We start from the raw sequence: 18,216 nt of genomic DNA on the forward strand, positions 1-18,216 counted from the left end.
GTTGGTGACAAAGACATGTCAGGAAGGGGTTCCAAGAGGCCAGATGGAAGCTCTGCTGTTAATGGTAGGACGGCGAGATCTGAAAGTTGAACAGTTGCAGGTCGGAATATATCTGAGTATCCCTGCAGTGTGGAAAGTGGCCATACTGCCTATCGTGTCCATACTGAACCCCCAAAGAGCATCCACCCAGACCCACCCTAACCCCATAACCCCACATTTCCCATGGTTAATCCACCTAACCTGCAGACCTGTGTCAAGTGGGAGGAAACCCACGCAGACACGGGGAGAATGTGCAAACTCCACACAGACAGTCACCCAAGGGTGGAATCGAACCCGGGTCCCTGGCGCCGTGAGGCAGCAGTGCTAACCACTGAGCCAACCAGTTAAGTCAGAACTTTGCCATGGCTGGGAAGGTGCTGTCCTGACGTTAGTATTTAGAGGCTGATTGGAAGCTGGTCAGAGCAGTGCTCGAGATGGGTCAACAAGAGGAGGAACTGTGAGTTCTCTCTCCATTCCATGATCATTTAGTTTCAAAAGAATGCGAGGCACAGGAAAGCCCAATGCAGCTGATCTAGCATCAACTTCTCTGCCTGAGCTTGCACCCTTCAAATTGGTGGGATCACTGCAGGACTTTTGTTCATATTTGTTCATGGGAGACAGGTATAGCTGGCCATCACTTATTACCCATCCTTACTTGCATTCGACAGGGAATGAGAGGCATTGCAAACCGTATCGTGAAGTTACTCCTATGGGACTGGTCACTGACTCAGCAAAAATGAAGGAATGGTCTTCATAGATATATTTCCAAATCAAGATAGTGTGTGACTCGGAGGGGGAACTTGCAAGTGTTATTTTAAAATGTGATCAAGAGATACTGGCAAGGAACATTTATTACCATCCTAAATCCCCCTCAGGAAGCTATGTGTGGGGGTACACACTGCGAGGGAGACAACAGCAAACAGGCTTTTCTGACCTTCTATTTATGATCCAGGCTTGCGTTTCAGAGCTGGACCCAGCCAAGCAAGTGCTTCATGTTTTTATTTATGTTGTGGAGATGGTGGAGAGGTGGTGGGAAGTAAGGAGGTGAGTTCATTGTGCAGATACCCAGCCTCCAAACAACTCTCATCGTCATAGCGTTTATGTCCAGTTAAGTTTCTAGTCATCAGTAACTATGGAATATTCAGTGTTGGCATTGCCATTACATGTGATGGGGAGGTACGGAGAAAGGCAATAGGAATTGGAGATGGCAACTGCTCCATTAGGAGGATGGGGTGAAAGTGGAGGATATGTTCTGGTTGCCCAGTTAGAAGAAGAATATTATTAAGCTGGAGAGGAATCAGAGATTTACCAGGATGTTGCTGGGAATTGGGCTATAAAGAGGTTTATAAAATCACGACAGGTATAGATAAGGTGAATGGCAGGTGTCTTTTCCCTCGGGTGGGAAATTTCAAGACTAAAGGGCATATTTTTAAGGTGAGAGGAGAAAGATTAAAAAAGACATGAGGCATGATTTTTTGTTTACACACGGAGTGGCTTGTGTGTAGAATGAACTTCCAGAAGAGATGGCGGATGCAGGTACAGTTACAATGTTTAAAAACATTTCGCTAAATACATGAATAAGAAATGTTTGGAGGGATATGGACCAGGAGCAGACAGGTGGGAGTAGTTTAGTTTGGGGATTATGGTCAGTATGGACTGGTTGGACCGAAGGGTCTACTTCCATGTTGTGTGACTAAGTGAATAGTTCAAGCAGATCACCAGTAGTTGAATCTCCATGGTAGATGGAGCAGTAAATAGGGAGGAATTGGAAATTAGAAAACAACCTAAAAGAGTCAGGAGGAGTTATATTCACGATGTAATGTGCCCTTATAATCTTTGTCAATGTTTCAAAATGTACATCAACTTTCAAAGCCACATGTTCCACATTCTTCTAAAGTTCAAACACCCTGAAGCAGGAAGGACTTGTACTTCCTCTCATAAACCAGTGGGAGCCTGAATCATCAACAAGAACAACTTCATTTTAAAGGAGACAATCGAATCAGTCCTGTATCTCGCTTCTGCAACACTCCAACATCAGACAGTAGCTCATCAGCTGTCTGTCTGATTCCTGGAATCAACAACTCTAGTCATACGAACATACAAATTAGGAGATGAAGTAGGCCCCTTGAGCCTACGCTGCTGTTTGTTAATGATGTGGAGGCGCCGGTGTTGGACTGGGGCGGACAAAGTCAGAAGTTACACGACACCAGGTTATAGTCCATCAGGTTCAGTTGAAATCACAACCTCCCGGAGCGCTGCTCCTTCGTCAGGGGAAGTGTACACTCAGCTGGCAAAGGAGCAGCACTCCAAAAATTTGAGATTTCAAATGAACCTGTTGGGACTATAACCTGATGTCGTGTGACTTCTGACATCGCCATTTAATAAGATCATGGTTGATCTGTTTGTGCTCCGAATTCCACATCTACCCCTAATAGCCTTCGATACCTGTAACAAGAATCCAACCACCTCCGCCTTAAAAATAGTCAATGACTCTATTTCCATCAGCTTCTGAGGCAGAGTATTCCTAAGTTCCACAACCCTTAAAAAAAATTCCCTCTCCCTGTCTGAAAACAGGTGGCTTCTAATTTCAAAAACACTGTCCCTTAGAAGCAGGAATTCCACATCATTCCTTCTGCTATATTAGCGAGAACTTCATGTTTCACAATAGAAATGTCACCACCCAAATGAAATGTGCAGAAATGCACACTGAGAATACACTTCATTGTCGAGAACCGAGATGATGTAAAAGGGTCACCTAATCAGTGAATTAATTTGTAGAAATGATACAACCACTTACCATCTCTCAAACATCCTATTCTGTACATCATTGGCATTTTGATAACAAATGCAAAGAGATCATCAATGAAGGTATTTAGTGCTTTGTAGGTAAGCATCCTCCACGGGAGATGAGCTACCGACTTTAGCTTATAATTAATGAAAAGCTGTGGCGTCATTGTTATAAATCCTGCAGGGAGGAAACAAAAGACATTTAGAATCTTCAGACACACAACAGGCTACTCATCCCTTCATGGTCATACTAGCTCTTTGACAGAGCTAACTGATTCGGAACAAAGCAACTTGCAGTTTTGATCACAATTGACCTGCAACTTAACTCCAAATCTTGTCACATATTCCTGAATATCTTTGAACAAAAATCTCTCCGACAATTCATGTAACATTAAATGCTCTTCAAGGAAGTGTTCCAAACTTTGCTAATTTTCTAATTTCAACTCAGAGGCCTGGTGGGTTTTTTTTTTTTTTAAAAAGATCATGCAGAATTTGAATATATTGGAAATTAAAGGGCTCCTCCAAGATTATAACTTCTGAAACTATTTCCACCTCCCATGCAACATTTGGAGCATTTACCACATCAGTGTAAAAGTATAAATTTCAGGCTGCTGCAATAAGCAATGATCTGCACTCAATGTGCTAATCTCACACCTGTTAGATTTGAACCCAGCCCTATAATCTGGGGTTAGAAAGTGGGAGCACAGAAGGTGGATTAATGAAGCGATATTGCACATGTTCAGCAAATGATCATTAATCTGGTGGATAAATCTGCATTAGTGCCCACAGCCTCAGCAATGCTATACTTGGCACTGGAGGGATATCAAGGGGAATAAATATAATCAGGAATTCAGAGATGTCCAGAATTATAAACAACACATTTGCCATTAATTGTAATAAGTATCTATGCTAATGCTATGAAACAATTAATCATTTTGCACCCAAATAGTATTTTAATTATTAACTGATGTGTGGCACGAACAATTCCTTGTTCTCAGCTTCTACCCCACTAGCTTCTGTATTCAACAGATCATTCCCCTGGGCATCTGCCAGCTCCCCCATGATGCCACCACCAAACACATCATCATCAGCCCTCCTTCTTCAAGCTTTCATTGGAAATATCCTCTCTGCAACACCCTAGTCCATTCCTCAGTCAGCTTGAACCACACCCTCCTTCCTCAACAGTACCTTGGACATCACCGATATGACCTGATCTCTCACGATGTGGACTCGAACCAGTTTCACTATTCCGTTCTGTTACAAGGTCATGGGGTTGACATGTTAACACTGCTTCTGAATGTAAATTAACTACCTGGATTCACTAACAGGAATTATATAAACTAGAAGCCAGTTTCGGAGGAGTACAGGTAAAGAATCCAACCAACTCTTGTGTTTCTCCCAAGCCTATTCTGAATTAAACCCTTCATGATTTTATACACCTCTGTATGGTCACCCCTCAACCTCCCATGCTCTAGCGGACAAAAGTCCCGGCTTATCCAGCCTACTCCCATAACTCAAACCCTCCATTCCCGGCAACATTCCGGTAAACCCTCTCCAGTTCAACAACATCCCTCCTACAACAGGGCAACCAGAACTGCACACAGTACTCCAGAAGAGGCCCCACCAAAGTCCTGCACATGGGACTAGTTCAGTTTAGGAACATGGGTGGCATGGACTGGTTGGACCGAAGGGTCTGTTTCCGTGCTGAATGACTATGATCTTCATTGTAAGATTCAAGTCTTGTATTCAAACTAAACAGTATTCCCACAGCTGGGAAACTAATTGAAATCAGTCTTTCTACAGTGTTCTACACTCCCCACTCCCTTCTACAGCTAAAGACTCAACATTAAATCCTGTAAAGTGATCAATTGATCATAACATTGACAAAGGATTCAGCATTAGATTTCAATCACAGAATTAATTCACCAGTTTTGATCAGCTAGAACAAAGTTAAAGTCAGTAACTCAAATTAATGGGTTATCAATGGTAAATCAGAAACTTTTTTGTAAGTGTTGCATTACCTAGAAAATTATTGTACTCACCAAACGTCAATAAGAAACCATAGAGCATACTCAACACCCAGGAATACCAGCTTTTATGCTCCATATACAATAAGCTATAGACAGCATAACAGCCCAACAGTGGGAACAGAATCCAGGACAAATATTTAAAAGCCATCTGAAAAAGACCAGGTATGAATTATTAACTACCCAGTAATCACTTCTAAAGCAACTAAGTGCCTCTAGATCAACTCTGCAGGCTATTAGGAAAAACAATTTTATTTGGAGACAATAATTGGTGTACCTCAAGGACTTGTGCATTTGTAGCAAATCCCAAATGACAAAAGCCTTAAACAGAAATCCAAAAAAGTCTTTTTTATTATATAAAAAATTAATCATTCAGATCTCTTTTAATTTTGAAAAGACAAGAGGAATTGGAACTGCTGAACTTCCTTCTGGAAAACATCACTAAATATTCAACGTATGAATAGAAAATGTATGCTGCTTGTTGAAGTGAATTTCTAATCACTTCATCTAGTCATATCTCAGAAATGAGACTCCCTCAAGTCACATTTACAACAATAAATGGATAAGTCAAGGTCAAGGAAAAGTTACAGCACACAAACAGATCACGTTTGTGCATCATATGGTGCCTTCAACAACTTTATTTATCAACATATCCTTATTTTCTCTTCTCTCTCATTTACTGCTCAAACTTCCTTTTAAAATTCACCTGTTCCATTCGCTCCACCATTTAGCATATCCATGCTGCCTGTCTGTAGACCAAAACCAGACAGTCTCATTCCCTCTGCTCCATCCTTGTAGCCCTGTAAGTTTATTTCCCTCAAATGTCCACTCAGTTTCCTTTTGAAGTCATTGATCACCTGGGCCCCACCTCCTTCATAGACAGCAACTTCCAGGGTCACTACTATTTGCTGCATGAAGTTCTTCCTCTCATTTCTTTGCCCCCACTGCCCACACCCATCCCAAACCGACTCCCACCACCCCACCAACCCCCAAATGCACATATACACACACACACACACACACCCCCGAACCTTAAATCTAGGTCATTCAGTCCTCACACCATCAGTTAACGTATATCTAAACCTGTCATGATCATTTACACCTTCATTAAATCACCCTTCCATTTCCTTTATTCCAAGGAGCACAACCTCAGCTTTTCCAGCCAGACCTTGCAGCTAAATTCCTGAAACCATTCTGTTAAATCTCCTCTATGCCCTTTCAAAGTCCCTCACATCCTTCCTAAAATGTGGTGGCTGGAGCTAGGGCAGCACGGTGGCACAGTGGTTAGCACTGCTGCCTCACAGCACCAGGGACACAGGATGCTACCAGGACTGGAGGGTTTATGTTATAAGGAGAAATGGGAAAGACAAACTTCTCTCACTGGAGTGTAGGAGGTTGAGAGGTGACGTTATAAAGGTTTATAAAATCATCAGGGGTATAGATACGGTGAATAACAAAGGTCTTTTCCCTAGGGTGGGGGAATTCAAAACAAGATGGCACATTTTTAAGGCGAGAAGAGAAAGATTTAAAAGGGTCCCCAGGAGGAACTTTTCATGCAGAGGGTGGCTCGAATGTGGAATGAACTGCCACAGGAAGGAAAACCAAAAGAACTGCGGATGCTGTAAATCAGGAACAAAAACAAAGTTGCTGGAAAAGCTCAGCAGGTCTGGCAGCATCTGTGGAGGAGAAAACAGAGTTAACGTTTCGGGTCCAGTGACCCTTCCTCAGAACTGGAGTTGAGAACAAAAGAACAGAGTTCTGAGGAAGGGTCACCGGACCCGAAATGTTGACTGTTTTCTCCTCCACAGATGCTGCCAGACCTGCTGAGCTTTTCCAGCAACTTTGTTTTTGTGCCAGAGGAAGTGCTAGATGCAGGTACAATTACAATATTTAAAAGACATTAACATGAATAGACCATAAGACATGGGAGCAGAAATTAGGCCATTTGGCCCATCGAGTCTGATCCACCATTCAATCATGGCTGATAAGTTTCTCAACCCCATTCTCCTGCTTTCTCCCCATAACCTTTGATCCCCTCGATCTAAGTCTGTCTTAAATATACTCAATGACCTGCCCACCACAGAATAGGAAAAGTTTAGAGGGATATGGGTCAAATACAGGCAAATGGGACTAGTTTAGTTTGGGAAACTTGGTTGGCATGGATGAGTTGAACCGAAGGGTCTGTATCCATGCTGTATGACCCTCTGACTTTATGACTCTATTACAAATTGAGTCCTCTTGCAATTAGGGAATACGAAGGAGGCCTTAGTGAGAGATACCGTGTCCACCCAATACAACAGAACACAAGCACCTTTCTTTCAAAGGTCACAAGTGGTGCATAAGGGGCACTAGTCTCTGGATGAAATGCTAGGTAGACTTTAATACTGACGCTCCTGATTCGTGCATCTTCCACTTGCCAGGCCACACAGCAGCAAGGTTACACACCACGGCTGGCTGGCACTGAAGATTTTCAGCAGAACCAAGCTGTTCGAGTCCGAGGATCTCAAAGTCGCTTCCCAAAAGCTCCCAGCTTACAGACAAAGCAACTTGTTCCACAAGTTCAACAAGTAACTGTTTTCAGATTAAACCATTGCTCCCCACTTAATTCGCTCTCTGACACCAAGTCCTTGCTTCTGCATTTCTGTAAACCGGACTTGCCTGTGGCATTTCAAGGAAGCGTAGCTTCTTCCAGGTTGACCATCAAGCTTTCAAAATATGCTACTGAGGATAGAGTTGGGAACAGAGTGCCAAAAATGCAATGTAAATAGCCTTATTTCACTCACATTTTAAAATATATTCAGCAGTTTTAAGCAATTATAAACACAGTTTCATACTCACATCATCATAGTTCTTAGTTGAGGACTGCACGTATGTTGATTTATCTTTTAACGTCAAGCGAGGGAAGATCCCAGCCACTTTATTATCCCGGTCAATCTATAACAAAATTGGTCATATTACCTACAATAACTTCAAAAACATACCAGTGTTAAAGAGAAAAGCTAGGTATTGAGAACTTTGCCCAGATATGGTTAAATTATCCTCATTCTCGTAAATTTGATCTCCCTCAAAGAGGTGGCACAGGCACAATGGACTGATTGGCCACGTTGCACATCATAACATTCTATAAACAATTCGTACACAGGAAATAAACAGTGATTGTGTAACCCACAGTACTAAACAGAAAAGACTAGAACTACGGGATACAGTTTAAAAATCTGAGGTCTCCCATTTAAGAATGAAATGGGGAGTATTTTCTCTGATGGTTAGGCACCTTGCAAACTCCCTTACAGAGTCAGGTCAGGCATATTGAATATTCTTAAGGTCAAGGTGGATAAATTCTTGGCTGACAAGGGGATTAACGGTTATCAGGAGTAGATAGTAAGGTGAGGTTCAGGCCATAATCAGATCTTGATGATCTCTGAACGGAGGGGCAAATGGTTTACTCCTGCTCTTAGTTTGAATGTTCGTGAATAGGAGCACAAAATGGCCTCTCTTGCAATCCGGAAATATGACAGAGCCCTAACACCTGAGATGCTGATGGTCACTTAGTTCATTGATTCTTTCATTTCTTTAAAAAAAAACCTGTTCTATTCTTTTAGTTTTAGTTCAGTGCTAATCAGATAGGGGGAAGTGTACAGCAAAGGTGCATCACAATATCTGTATCATGTTACAAATGGGCTGATTAACGGCTTATTTTCTTATAGTTCACCAATCTTGTTATATACTGTGTGATTTGGTTAGAAATAAGATATATTGCTCTTTAAAAATCCTCTCTACGATATAACTAAATTTCCATTAGCTTTCAGAAAAACCAGATACTGAGCGAAAAAGAGCAAGTTTTGTGAGAAGCAAAAACAGCAGGTCTGCCAGCATCTGTAGAGAGAGATCAGAGTTAATGTTTTGGGTTCAGTGACCCTTCCTCAGAACACAAGTTCTGTGTAATTCACCCTCTACCATGCTGGGCATAGCTATCACACAATAAAACAATTTTGGCATTTTGATTTATAAAATTATGATCAATTTTGATCAATTAGACTACTACAGAACCAGAGACAAGACAATGAGAATATCTTAGTAAGTTTGGAAAGCACACGCTCAAAGTCACATGCTCCAACCAAACATGCGACACACAACACATTATGTCTTCAATTACTCATAGACAGGATTCAAAATGGTATTTTTCCAAACAAAAACAAACCATCTCAAACACATTTGAACAAATCAGTACCACCCGCTTCTACAGTCTCCCTCAGGAGCATGGTCCACAAATTGGCCACTTGCTCACTGAAATATATATTTTTTTAATTTATTCATTTGTGGGATGTGGGCATCACTGCCTGGGCCAGCATTTATTGCCTGTTCCTAGTTGTCCTTGAGGTGGTGGTGGTGGTGAGCTGCCTTCTTGACCCACCTGCTGTGGGTCGACTCACAATGCCATCAGGGAGGAAATTCCAGGATTTTGACCCAGTGACAATGAAGGATCGCCGATATATTTCCAAGTCAGGATGATGACTTATTTCCACAAAGCACTGTAAAAGCTGACGTGCAGTAGAAAGAGAACATTCTTACCCGCACATCCATGACTTTGGTGATCTTCCAAAGATCGATCAAGAGGCCAATAAATACGCTGACCTGAACCACAAAGTTGGTCTCATTATCCAGGATGTAAAGCAACACGACACCAGACTGGAAGACACCAAAAATCACGGAGCGTACAGAGAGCCCCTCCAAAGACTGACGGCTGTTCCAGAACTGAATGTCTGTAAAAATTAGTTACACTGATTACCTTACTTTGAATATTCAGCATAAAAACAGAACAACTGGTCTATGGTGGTATTTATAAACTCACACAAAGCTCCACTCATCTTCCCACTGCCCAGTCAGTATATACTTCAATTCCTTTCTCCCTCATGTACTCATCTAGTTTCCCCTAAATCAATGTATGCTGTTTGCCTCAACTACTCCATGTGACAGCAAGTTTCATGTTCTCTAAGTAAAGAAGTTTCTCCTGAATACTCTACTGGAATGCATTGTAACTATCTCATGCTTATGGCACTTGGATCTTCCCAAAAGCGGAAACATCTGCTCCACAGTCAACCCTTCAGAACTCCTTAAAAACATCTTTAGGTCACCCATCAAAAACTTCTTGTTTCCTGTTCAGTCTTTCCTGATAGCTCTGATTTAATCTGCCTACACTTTAGAGCTTCCTGACAACGGTCCTTTAAAAATAATATGTGGAGGTGCCGGTGTTGGACTGGGGTGGACAAAAATCAGAAGTCACACGATAGCAGGCTATAGTCCAACGACAGAAGGCTATAGTCCAACAGGTTTATGTGAGGTCTCAAGCTTTCAGACCGTTGTTCCTTCATCGGGTGAAGTGACTTCACTTGACGAAGGGGCAGTGCTAAGAAAGCTTGTGACTTCAAATAAACCAGTTGGACTATAACCTGCTGTCGTTTGACTTCTTGACTTTTGAAATAATGAAGCAACATCACAAATGAAGCATAGTTCGGAATGGCAGCTTTATCAGAAGTTTCCAACTTTTTTGATTTCTTAGCTATTCCAATTTATCCATTGATCAACTGAACCATAAAGTCCAGGAATGTTAAAACGTTCATCTCTGGTCTCTGCTAATGAGTTTCCGTTGGGGTGGAGATGGAGATGCATTATGTTTCACAATAAACAGAACACTGACCCTGTAATGACAAGCTGAGGGGATCTGTAGAACAGATATAAATAAAGTGCTGTGAAAGGCTAGCATTTCAGATCATTGTTACATTGTGTGTACTAGAATGGACATTGTTGCCTGACTATCATACAGCCAATAAGCAGCTTTGTGCAGTAATTAGGAAATAAGCAAGCACTTTGCAGTTATGGCTCACCATTTTTGAAAGCGAGGAATTCAAACACACTGTGCACAATTGACACAATAATAGTTACTGCTAGGAGATATGGATTGGTTTCCAATAAGGCAACCTGTCAGAAGGGGAAAGAAGAAAAAAACAAGATAGTCATATTAACAAAACAGATAAATACTTTATGGTAAACTATAAAGAATAATTAAGTCCTCGAACACTTACCTGGTTCTCCATCCATTTTACGTACAACCACTTACGGATTATAATTTTTTTTTTAATTGCAACTTGGGCAATAATTGGTGAGATTAGATATGTCCTGCTTTTTTATGGACAAGACATACCCATGGGCTGTTTCCCACATTGTCAGGTAAATGCCAGAATTGTAGCTGTATTGGAAATTGTTTCACTGGAGACATTGCTAGTTCTGGAGCACAGGTATTCACTACTGCTAATTCATTACTAATGAACCATAGTCTTTGCAATATCCAGTGCCTTTAACCATTACTTCAAATCACTGGGATTGAAATGGTTTGACAGAAACTAGCGTTGGAGATGCTGGAGAACTAAGGAGGAAGCCAAGATGGATCAGTCACTTATGACTAAAGATAGTTGCAAACAGCTTGTCTTTTGCACTAATGTTTTGATCAGATTCAGTGGTTGTGGGGTCACTTGGCACAGTTTGCCGCAGGCTAGATCTGATCTGAATTTATCCCATTGAGCATTACAGTTGTGCCATTCAACATAATTGATGGGTTATCGCAGTAATGAAGATGGAGCTTTAACTCCACAAGGACTACATGATGGTCCCCCTTGTTGATATTGTCTGTGACAGGTAGACAAGATCTAGTTGGCTTTTCTCTCTATCTGTCCCTCACCATCTCTCGAGCTCAGCACGGCTAAATATATCTTTTAGGACATGGCCAGCTCAAGCTCAATCAGTAGCGGTGCTACCAAAATACTTTTGGTAATGGACAATGGACAATGAAGCCCTCCATTGAGAGTATACAATGTAGCACTGCCATCTTCAGTTCTTCCTCCAAATGGTGCTTAATATGGAACCGATTCATCAGCTGAGGTAGGGTAGTATCAACAGGAGGTGTCCTTGCCAAGGTTTGACCTGATGCCATGAAACAATGTAGTGGTTTGGTACAACTGAGCGTTTTACTCAAGAGTCAACCACGTCGCCGTGGGCCTGGTGCCACATGTAGCCTGGACCAGGGAATGACAGATTTCCTGATAGAAGGAGTGAACAAGATGGGGCTTTTATGGCAATCATTTATAGCTTCATGGTCACCATTACTGAGATTAGCTTCAAATTCCAGATTTTTTGGAAAACTCAATTAATTGAACTTATCCAGTAAATTTAAATTTCAGGAGCTGCCATGGTGGTACATGAACCCCACAGAATTAGGCTCAGCATTTGGATTACTAAATCTGCCCTTGCAAGTTCCACATTCTGCTTGTTTAACATGAAGACATTCTACTCAATTCCCTATTGGATTTCTTAGTGACTATTTTATCAATAGCCTCCCACACATATGGAAACATCTTACCCTGTTCCTTTTTCAAACCCTTCAGAATTATAAGACCCAATTAGGTCAACTCTCAGCCTTCATTCCCCATGCCCCCCACCTCCAGGAGAAAGGAGTTACAGCCTGACTTAATGAAGGAAACAGAAAATGTTTGGGCCTACTCCCTAAAATCATGAAAAGGTTTTAAAAAATATATTAAAAATGGAATCATAACTGTGACAAAAAGTCAACAGTCACTGAGCAAATCCTGATCTTTTACACCATGAAACAAATTGGCAAGGGATGGCAGAATGCATTAAATCCTGCCTGCTTTTTGATCAATTTCCACTGACGGGCAAATGTTAAAGAACGATACAACAGCGAGGAGGCTGCCCGGCCCATTGTGGCCATGTCGGTTAGCCCAGCAGTCTCACTCACTGCAATTTTTTCCACTGTTGCATGGTTTTAAAGAAAAAGTCTGTCACTATTATGCTGCCTTTTCTAAACTGCCCATCTGGAAAGATAACATTCAAGTATCTGGCGATCTGCTGGCATGCTGTAAGCTTACAGTAGCTCACAGGACTCCCAATCTCCTAAAATTTTGCAATGGAGTTAACATTCAAAGGAAGAACGTTATTGAGATGTTCAGCTAAGATTGAAGGATTTCACCAGAGGACATAAATCAATTTTAGAGCGAAAACGCCAAAAAACATTTTATTTAATTGTAAAGATACCAAACACCATCAAGTACCATTCCACATTAGTTTCCAGTATTAGCATGGCTGGGTTGCCCTGCTCAGTCAATTAATGATTTCTATCAGGAAGGAATAATAATTCCTTCAACCCAGTCTTCGTTTTAAAGAAACTGAGGAAATGAGCTCATTTGTATTCAGTACTGTAGAGGTTGTGCGTAAACTGGCAGTGGAGCTCAGAGCCTTTGCAATTAGCATCCAGATTAACAGTGAAAATTTCAATGTACAAAATTGTGAATGGAGCCTACAGGCCCATGCTGCAAGATTCTGCTATTGGCAGAGCTTCAAAATAACAGGTCTCCGCAGACAGGAAACGAAATAGCATTTCAAATATCTCAGGAGGGAGATGCTTTTTACAACCAGACTTTTTATTGAGCTAGGTTTTAGCAAGGTGGTGAATCTGACAAAAGGTTTCTTCACTCCCTCATCAGGGTACTGGCTCATGCTGCAGTACAGGTTCGGAGTGGGCATTCTTCATCTACTACACCACAAAGAAAGGGCATTTAGGTAATTCATTTGGAATGAGAAGGGAGGAGATTTAACCCTGAACCAGTCTGCACTCAAACAAAAACCACAGGATCATTTTTTAAAGCTCACTGGAGATATTGATTTCAAGTAAAGTTCCTGCAATGACTGTATGTTGCTCCTCAACAGCACTCATCAAATGATCCGAATAGAGACTGGGGATCACAGCTCTGCCTACTACGGGATATCAATAAATAATACATTCCTTAACGTATTGAGGAATTGCCGTGCTGGGTTTCAAACAGTAACCAATTAATCGGTAAGTGGTTGGGAAATAGGAGAACGCAAGAGTAAAGGGAACATTCTTCAATTGATGTAAGGCGACAACTGATGCTCCACAGGAATCTGTACTGGTATCTGAATGTCTCACCATTTTAATAAACTGACTGAAAAAACAGAGTGGGATATCCAAACTTGCAAAGCGCACAAATTAAGGAGTCATTGGAGGAAGAAAACTAGAGCGTTAAGTGAGCAAGGACACAATGCAAGGAAAGCTAAAACCACCCATTTCGGATTCGAGAAAGACAAATTTGCTTTCTCCCTGATCAAAACCACTGACCTTGAACGAAGTGCAGCACAGAGTACTTCACACATTCTTGAGATGTAGCTGTCACTGGCAAGAGCAGCATTTGTTGCCCATCCCCAATGGTCTTTGAGCTGAGTGGCTTGCTAGAGCCATTTCAGAGTGCAGTTAAGAGTCGACCACATTGTTTTTGGTCTGGAGTCACATCCAGACTGCGCAAGGACAGCAGATTTCCTTCCCTAAAGGACAATAGTGTACCAGATGGGCCTTTTATGACAATTGACGTTAATTACTGAGACTAGTTTTCAATTTGAAAATTACTTGAATTGAAGTTCCACCAGCCACCATGGTCTTACAGCATTAACCTGGGCCTGTGTGTTACTAGTTCGGTGACATTACCACTGTGTGACCATCTCTGCTGCTTCACAGATTCACTCGAGTTAAATAGTTATAAGAATTGGTTCCGTAAGCCTCGAACGTATTCCCTTGAGGTGTTTTACATGATTCAGGGGCTTTTATAGGGCAGATAGAGGGAAATTTTTCTCGGGAGAAGGTCTGGAGAAATCAAAAACAAGAGGTCACAATCTTATATTAGAGCTAGCCAGGTAGGAAAGAAATCAGGCAGCACCTCCTCCCCCACGGAAAGGGTAGTAAAAATCTCCTCTGAATTTTCCTCTCCGAAAAGCAGGGAATGTTTTTCCTTTCTTCTTCAATTAGATTCGGGTGTGGCTGGTAACATCATCATTTGCTGCCCACCCCTAACTGCACGTGAACTGAGTGGCTTTCAGAAGGCAGTTAGGAGTCAACCACCATTGCTGTGCATCCGGAGCTGCACACAGGCCGGACCAGATAGGGACAGCAGATTCCCTTCCCTACAAGATGCTAACAAGCCAGTTAGGTTTTTGCAACAATTATGGTCACCATTACTGAGACTAACTTTACACTCCAAATTTTTCAATTGAATTTAAGTTCCACCAGCTATAAAGATAGGATTTCCATAGAACATAGAACAGGCCAGCACAGTACAGCCCTTTGACCCACGATGTTGTGCTGACCTATTATCCTACTCTAGGATTAAAACTAACCTGCCTACCTTTCATTTTACTATCATCCATGTGCCAATCCAAGAGTCACTTAAAAGTCTCTAAAGTATCTGGCTCCACTACCACTGCCGGCAGTGCATCCCACACACCCAGCACTCTGTGTAAAGAACCTACCTCTGACATCTCCTCCAATCATCTTAAAATTATGCCCCCTCGTAATAGTCATTTCCGCCCTGGGAAATAGTCTGACTATCCACTCTATCTATGCATCTCATCATCTTGTACACCTCTATCAAGTCACCTCTCATCCTTCTTCACTCCAATGAGAAAAGCCCTAGCTCCGTCAACCTTTCCTCATAAGACCTGCCCTCCAGTCCAGACAGCATCCTGGTAAACATCCTCTGCACTGTCTCTAAAGTTTCCACATCCTTTCTATAATGAGGTGACCAGAACTGAACACAATATTCCAAGCGTAGTCTAACCAGGGTTTTATACAGCTGCAGCATAACCTCGAGGCTCTTAAACTCAATTCCCCTGCAAATGAAAGCCACCACACCATACGCCTTCTTAACAACCCTACCAACTTGGGTGGCAACTTTGAACCACATCCCTAGAATATTAGCCTAGGTCTCTGGATTATTTACCTGCTACATCACCATCTGCACCTAAAGATGTCGGTGAAACTTTCAAGATGAGGATTAAAAGTTTTTAAGAAGGGTGACGGTAATTGAGGAATATGGAGAAAGGGAAGGCAAATTGGTCCTGAGCTACAAATCAACCGCAATCTAACAATGGAACAAGTTCTAAGAGACCGAATGGCCTATTAATGCTGCTACATTGCTCTGTCTCTATTGAGCTCATTAGGAGACTGGACACAGTCCATAATTGGCTGACAAATGGAATCAAGAACGTTATTTATACTCGATATTAAAGGGATAAACAACCTTCACTGAATCCTGCTCCTCATCTGGTTGGTCATACAAGTCCTCTCCCCAGAAATTCCACGGGGATTTGGTACTCTGTGCAGCGTACAGCTGCCATTTCCACAGCGACAACGGGCAATAAGTCATACGCAGAGGCAGTTTCTCCAGGGAGGCATTGATGGGAAAGTAGTCCTTCTGCAGGTTCCAGTAATCATTGAAATAAATGATTGGATAATAGTCACCGCTGACTGGATCAAACTTCACATCTGTTGGAAAATGAAAACAGGACCCAAATGCAATGTCACTCGACTTGACACACTTGTACGTGTTCCACAAATCATTTGCATATCACATAAGAAATATTTAAACTTGCAGCTGAATAACACTATAGAATCTAGGCATAGCTTTTTGAGACGACCAAAAGGCAATCTTGGTTAGAAATTCCACTCAAATGGGCAGCTTAGTGGTTAGCACTGCTGCCTCACAGCACCCGGGACCTGGGTTCGATTCCATCCTCCGTTAACTGCGTGGAGTTTGAACATTCTCCCCGTGTCTGGGTGGGTTTCCTCTGGGTGCTTCTGTTCCTTGCCACTGTCCAAAGATGTGCAGGTTAGGTGGACTGGCCATGCTAAGTTGCCCCCATAGTGTCTAGGGCTGTGGAGGCTAGGTGGATTAGCCTTAGGTAATGTAGGGTTACAGGGATAGGGTAGGGAATGAGTCTGGGTGGGATGCCCTTCACTGTGAGTCAGTGTGAACTCGATGGGCTGAATGGCCTGCTTCTACATTGTAGGGATTCTATGATTCAAACATAAGAAAAGAAAGAAAGACTTGCGTTTATGGAGCACGTTTCATGAGCACCGCATGTTTCAAAGACTTTACAGCCGAGTAAGTATGTTTGAAGTGCAATCAGTCTTGTTATGCAGGAAACACAGTCACCAACTTTGCACACAGCAAACTCTGACAAAACAGAATGTGATAATGATCTGCTAATCTGCTACTGTGACGATGATTGGGGGATAAAGAGTGGTCAGGATACCACAGTTAAATCTCTTCCCCTTCATCATAATGGGGATCTGTGACATGCACCAGAGCTAGCAGATAGGCCTAGGTTTAATGTTTCATCCAAAAGATGGCATCTTCAACAGTGCTGCACACCCTCAGTACTGCACAAACAAAAAAATGAATAAACAGGAAGAGGGATCAGGTTTAAGTTTGAACTTGAATTCCTTTCAAGTCATGGCCTATATATGTTTAGATAAGGAAAATAAAAGTGTGAAATTACTGCTTCACAAGCAAACCAGTGTTTATCTCTAACACAAAGAATGCTGGTGAAACTCAGCAGGTCTGCCAGCATCTGTGGAGATAGGAACAGTGTAATGCTATGAGCCCGATATGATACTACTTCAGAACTGAATAAGAGTCATACCGAGTTGAAATGTTAATTCTGTTCCTCTTTCCACAGATGCTGCCAGACCTGCTGGGGTTCTCCACCATTCTTTGTTTGTTTCAGATTTCCAGCATCTGGTAATGCTTTCATTTCAGCGCTCATCTCCACACAGTTTCTGTAATTACACTCTCTAATGATTAACATGCAGTACTGTGGAACTTGTCACAAGGATGGGCAGTCATGTGACACCTTGCCTCATGCAGTCAAACCTTTGTCCTTTACTCACAAGGTTCAACATTCCCAACAAATTTGTGGACCTGAATACACAATTTAGACTGGCCCCATGGGAGTGTTGAATCATCCAAATAGCTTTGGAAGGATGAGACATTAAAACTAAAGCCTTGTCTGACTGTTCAACAAGTTACAAAAAAGAACAGTGCAAATGTGAAGAGCAGTGGGCTCATTATATCCTATTCGACATTTCTTCCTCAACCCTCATGTTAAGTCAGTCATCAATTTCCTATGCAATCCTTGGGATTTAACTACCTACATCAAAACAGCATCTACACGACAAAAGTAATTGATTGGCTGTAAAGCTCTTTGGAACACGATAAGAATGTGATAAGGTACTATGTAAATAGAAAATAAAATCCAAAGGAACTGCAGGTGCTGTGAATCAGAAACAAAAACAGAAGTTGCTGGAAAAGCTCAGCAGGTCTGGCAGCATCTGTGAAGAGAAATCAAAGTTAACGTTTCAGGTCCTGTGACCCTTCCTCAGAAGGGCTCTGTGGAACAGTCACCGGACCCGAAACATTAACTCTGATTTCTCTTCACAGATGCT

At 41.9% G+C, this 18,216-nt stretch overlaps 1 protein-coding gene across 1 annotated transcript in view; it reads right to left on the bottom strand.

The window, feature by feature from the left end:
- Nucleotides 1–18,216, bottom strand: part of clptm1 (CLPTM1 regulator of GABA type A receptor forward trafficking) — a 61,998-nt gene that overhangs the window by 6,531 nt on the left and 37,251 nt on the right. Inside the window, exons 8-13 of the mRNA XM_048618319.1 lie at nt 16,010–16,254; nt 10,736–10,829; nt 9,423–9,613; nt 7,692–7,787; nt 4,869–5,004; nt 2,837–3,004 (exon numbers count right to left, since the gene is read on the bottom strand). Of these exons, the coding sequence (XP_048474276.1) occupies nt 2,837–3,004; nt 4,869–5,004; nt 7,692–7,787; nt 9,423–9,613; nt 10,736–10,829; nt 16,010–16,254 (930 nt within the window). The remainder of the gene's footprint in view (nt 1–2,836; nt 3,005–4,868; nt 5,005–7,691; nt 7,788–9,422; nt 9,614–10,735; nt 10,830–16,009; nt 16,255–18,216) is intronic.

This window comes from Rhincodon typus, chromosome 39 (genome assembly GCF_021869965.1).
Source record: "Rhincodon typus isolate 14 chromosome 39, sRhiTyp1.1, whole genome shotgun sequence".
Classification (NCBI taxonomy): Eukaryota; Metazoa; Chordata; class Chondrichthyes; order Orectolobiformes; family Rhincodontidae; genus Rhincodon; species Rhincodon typus.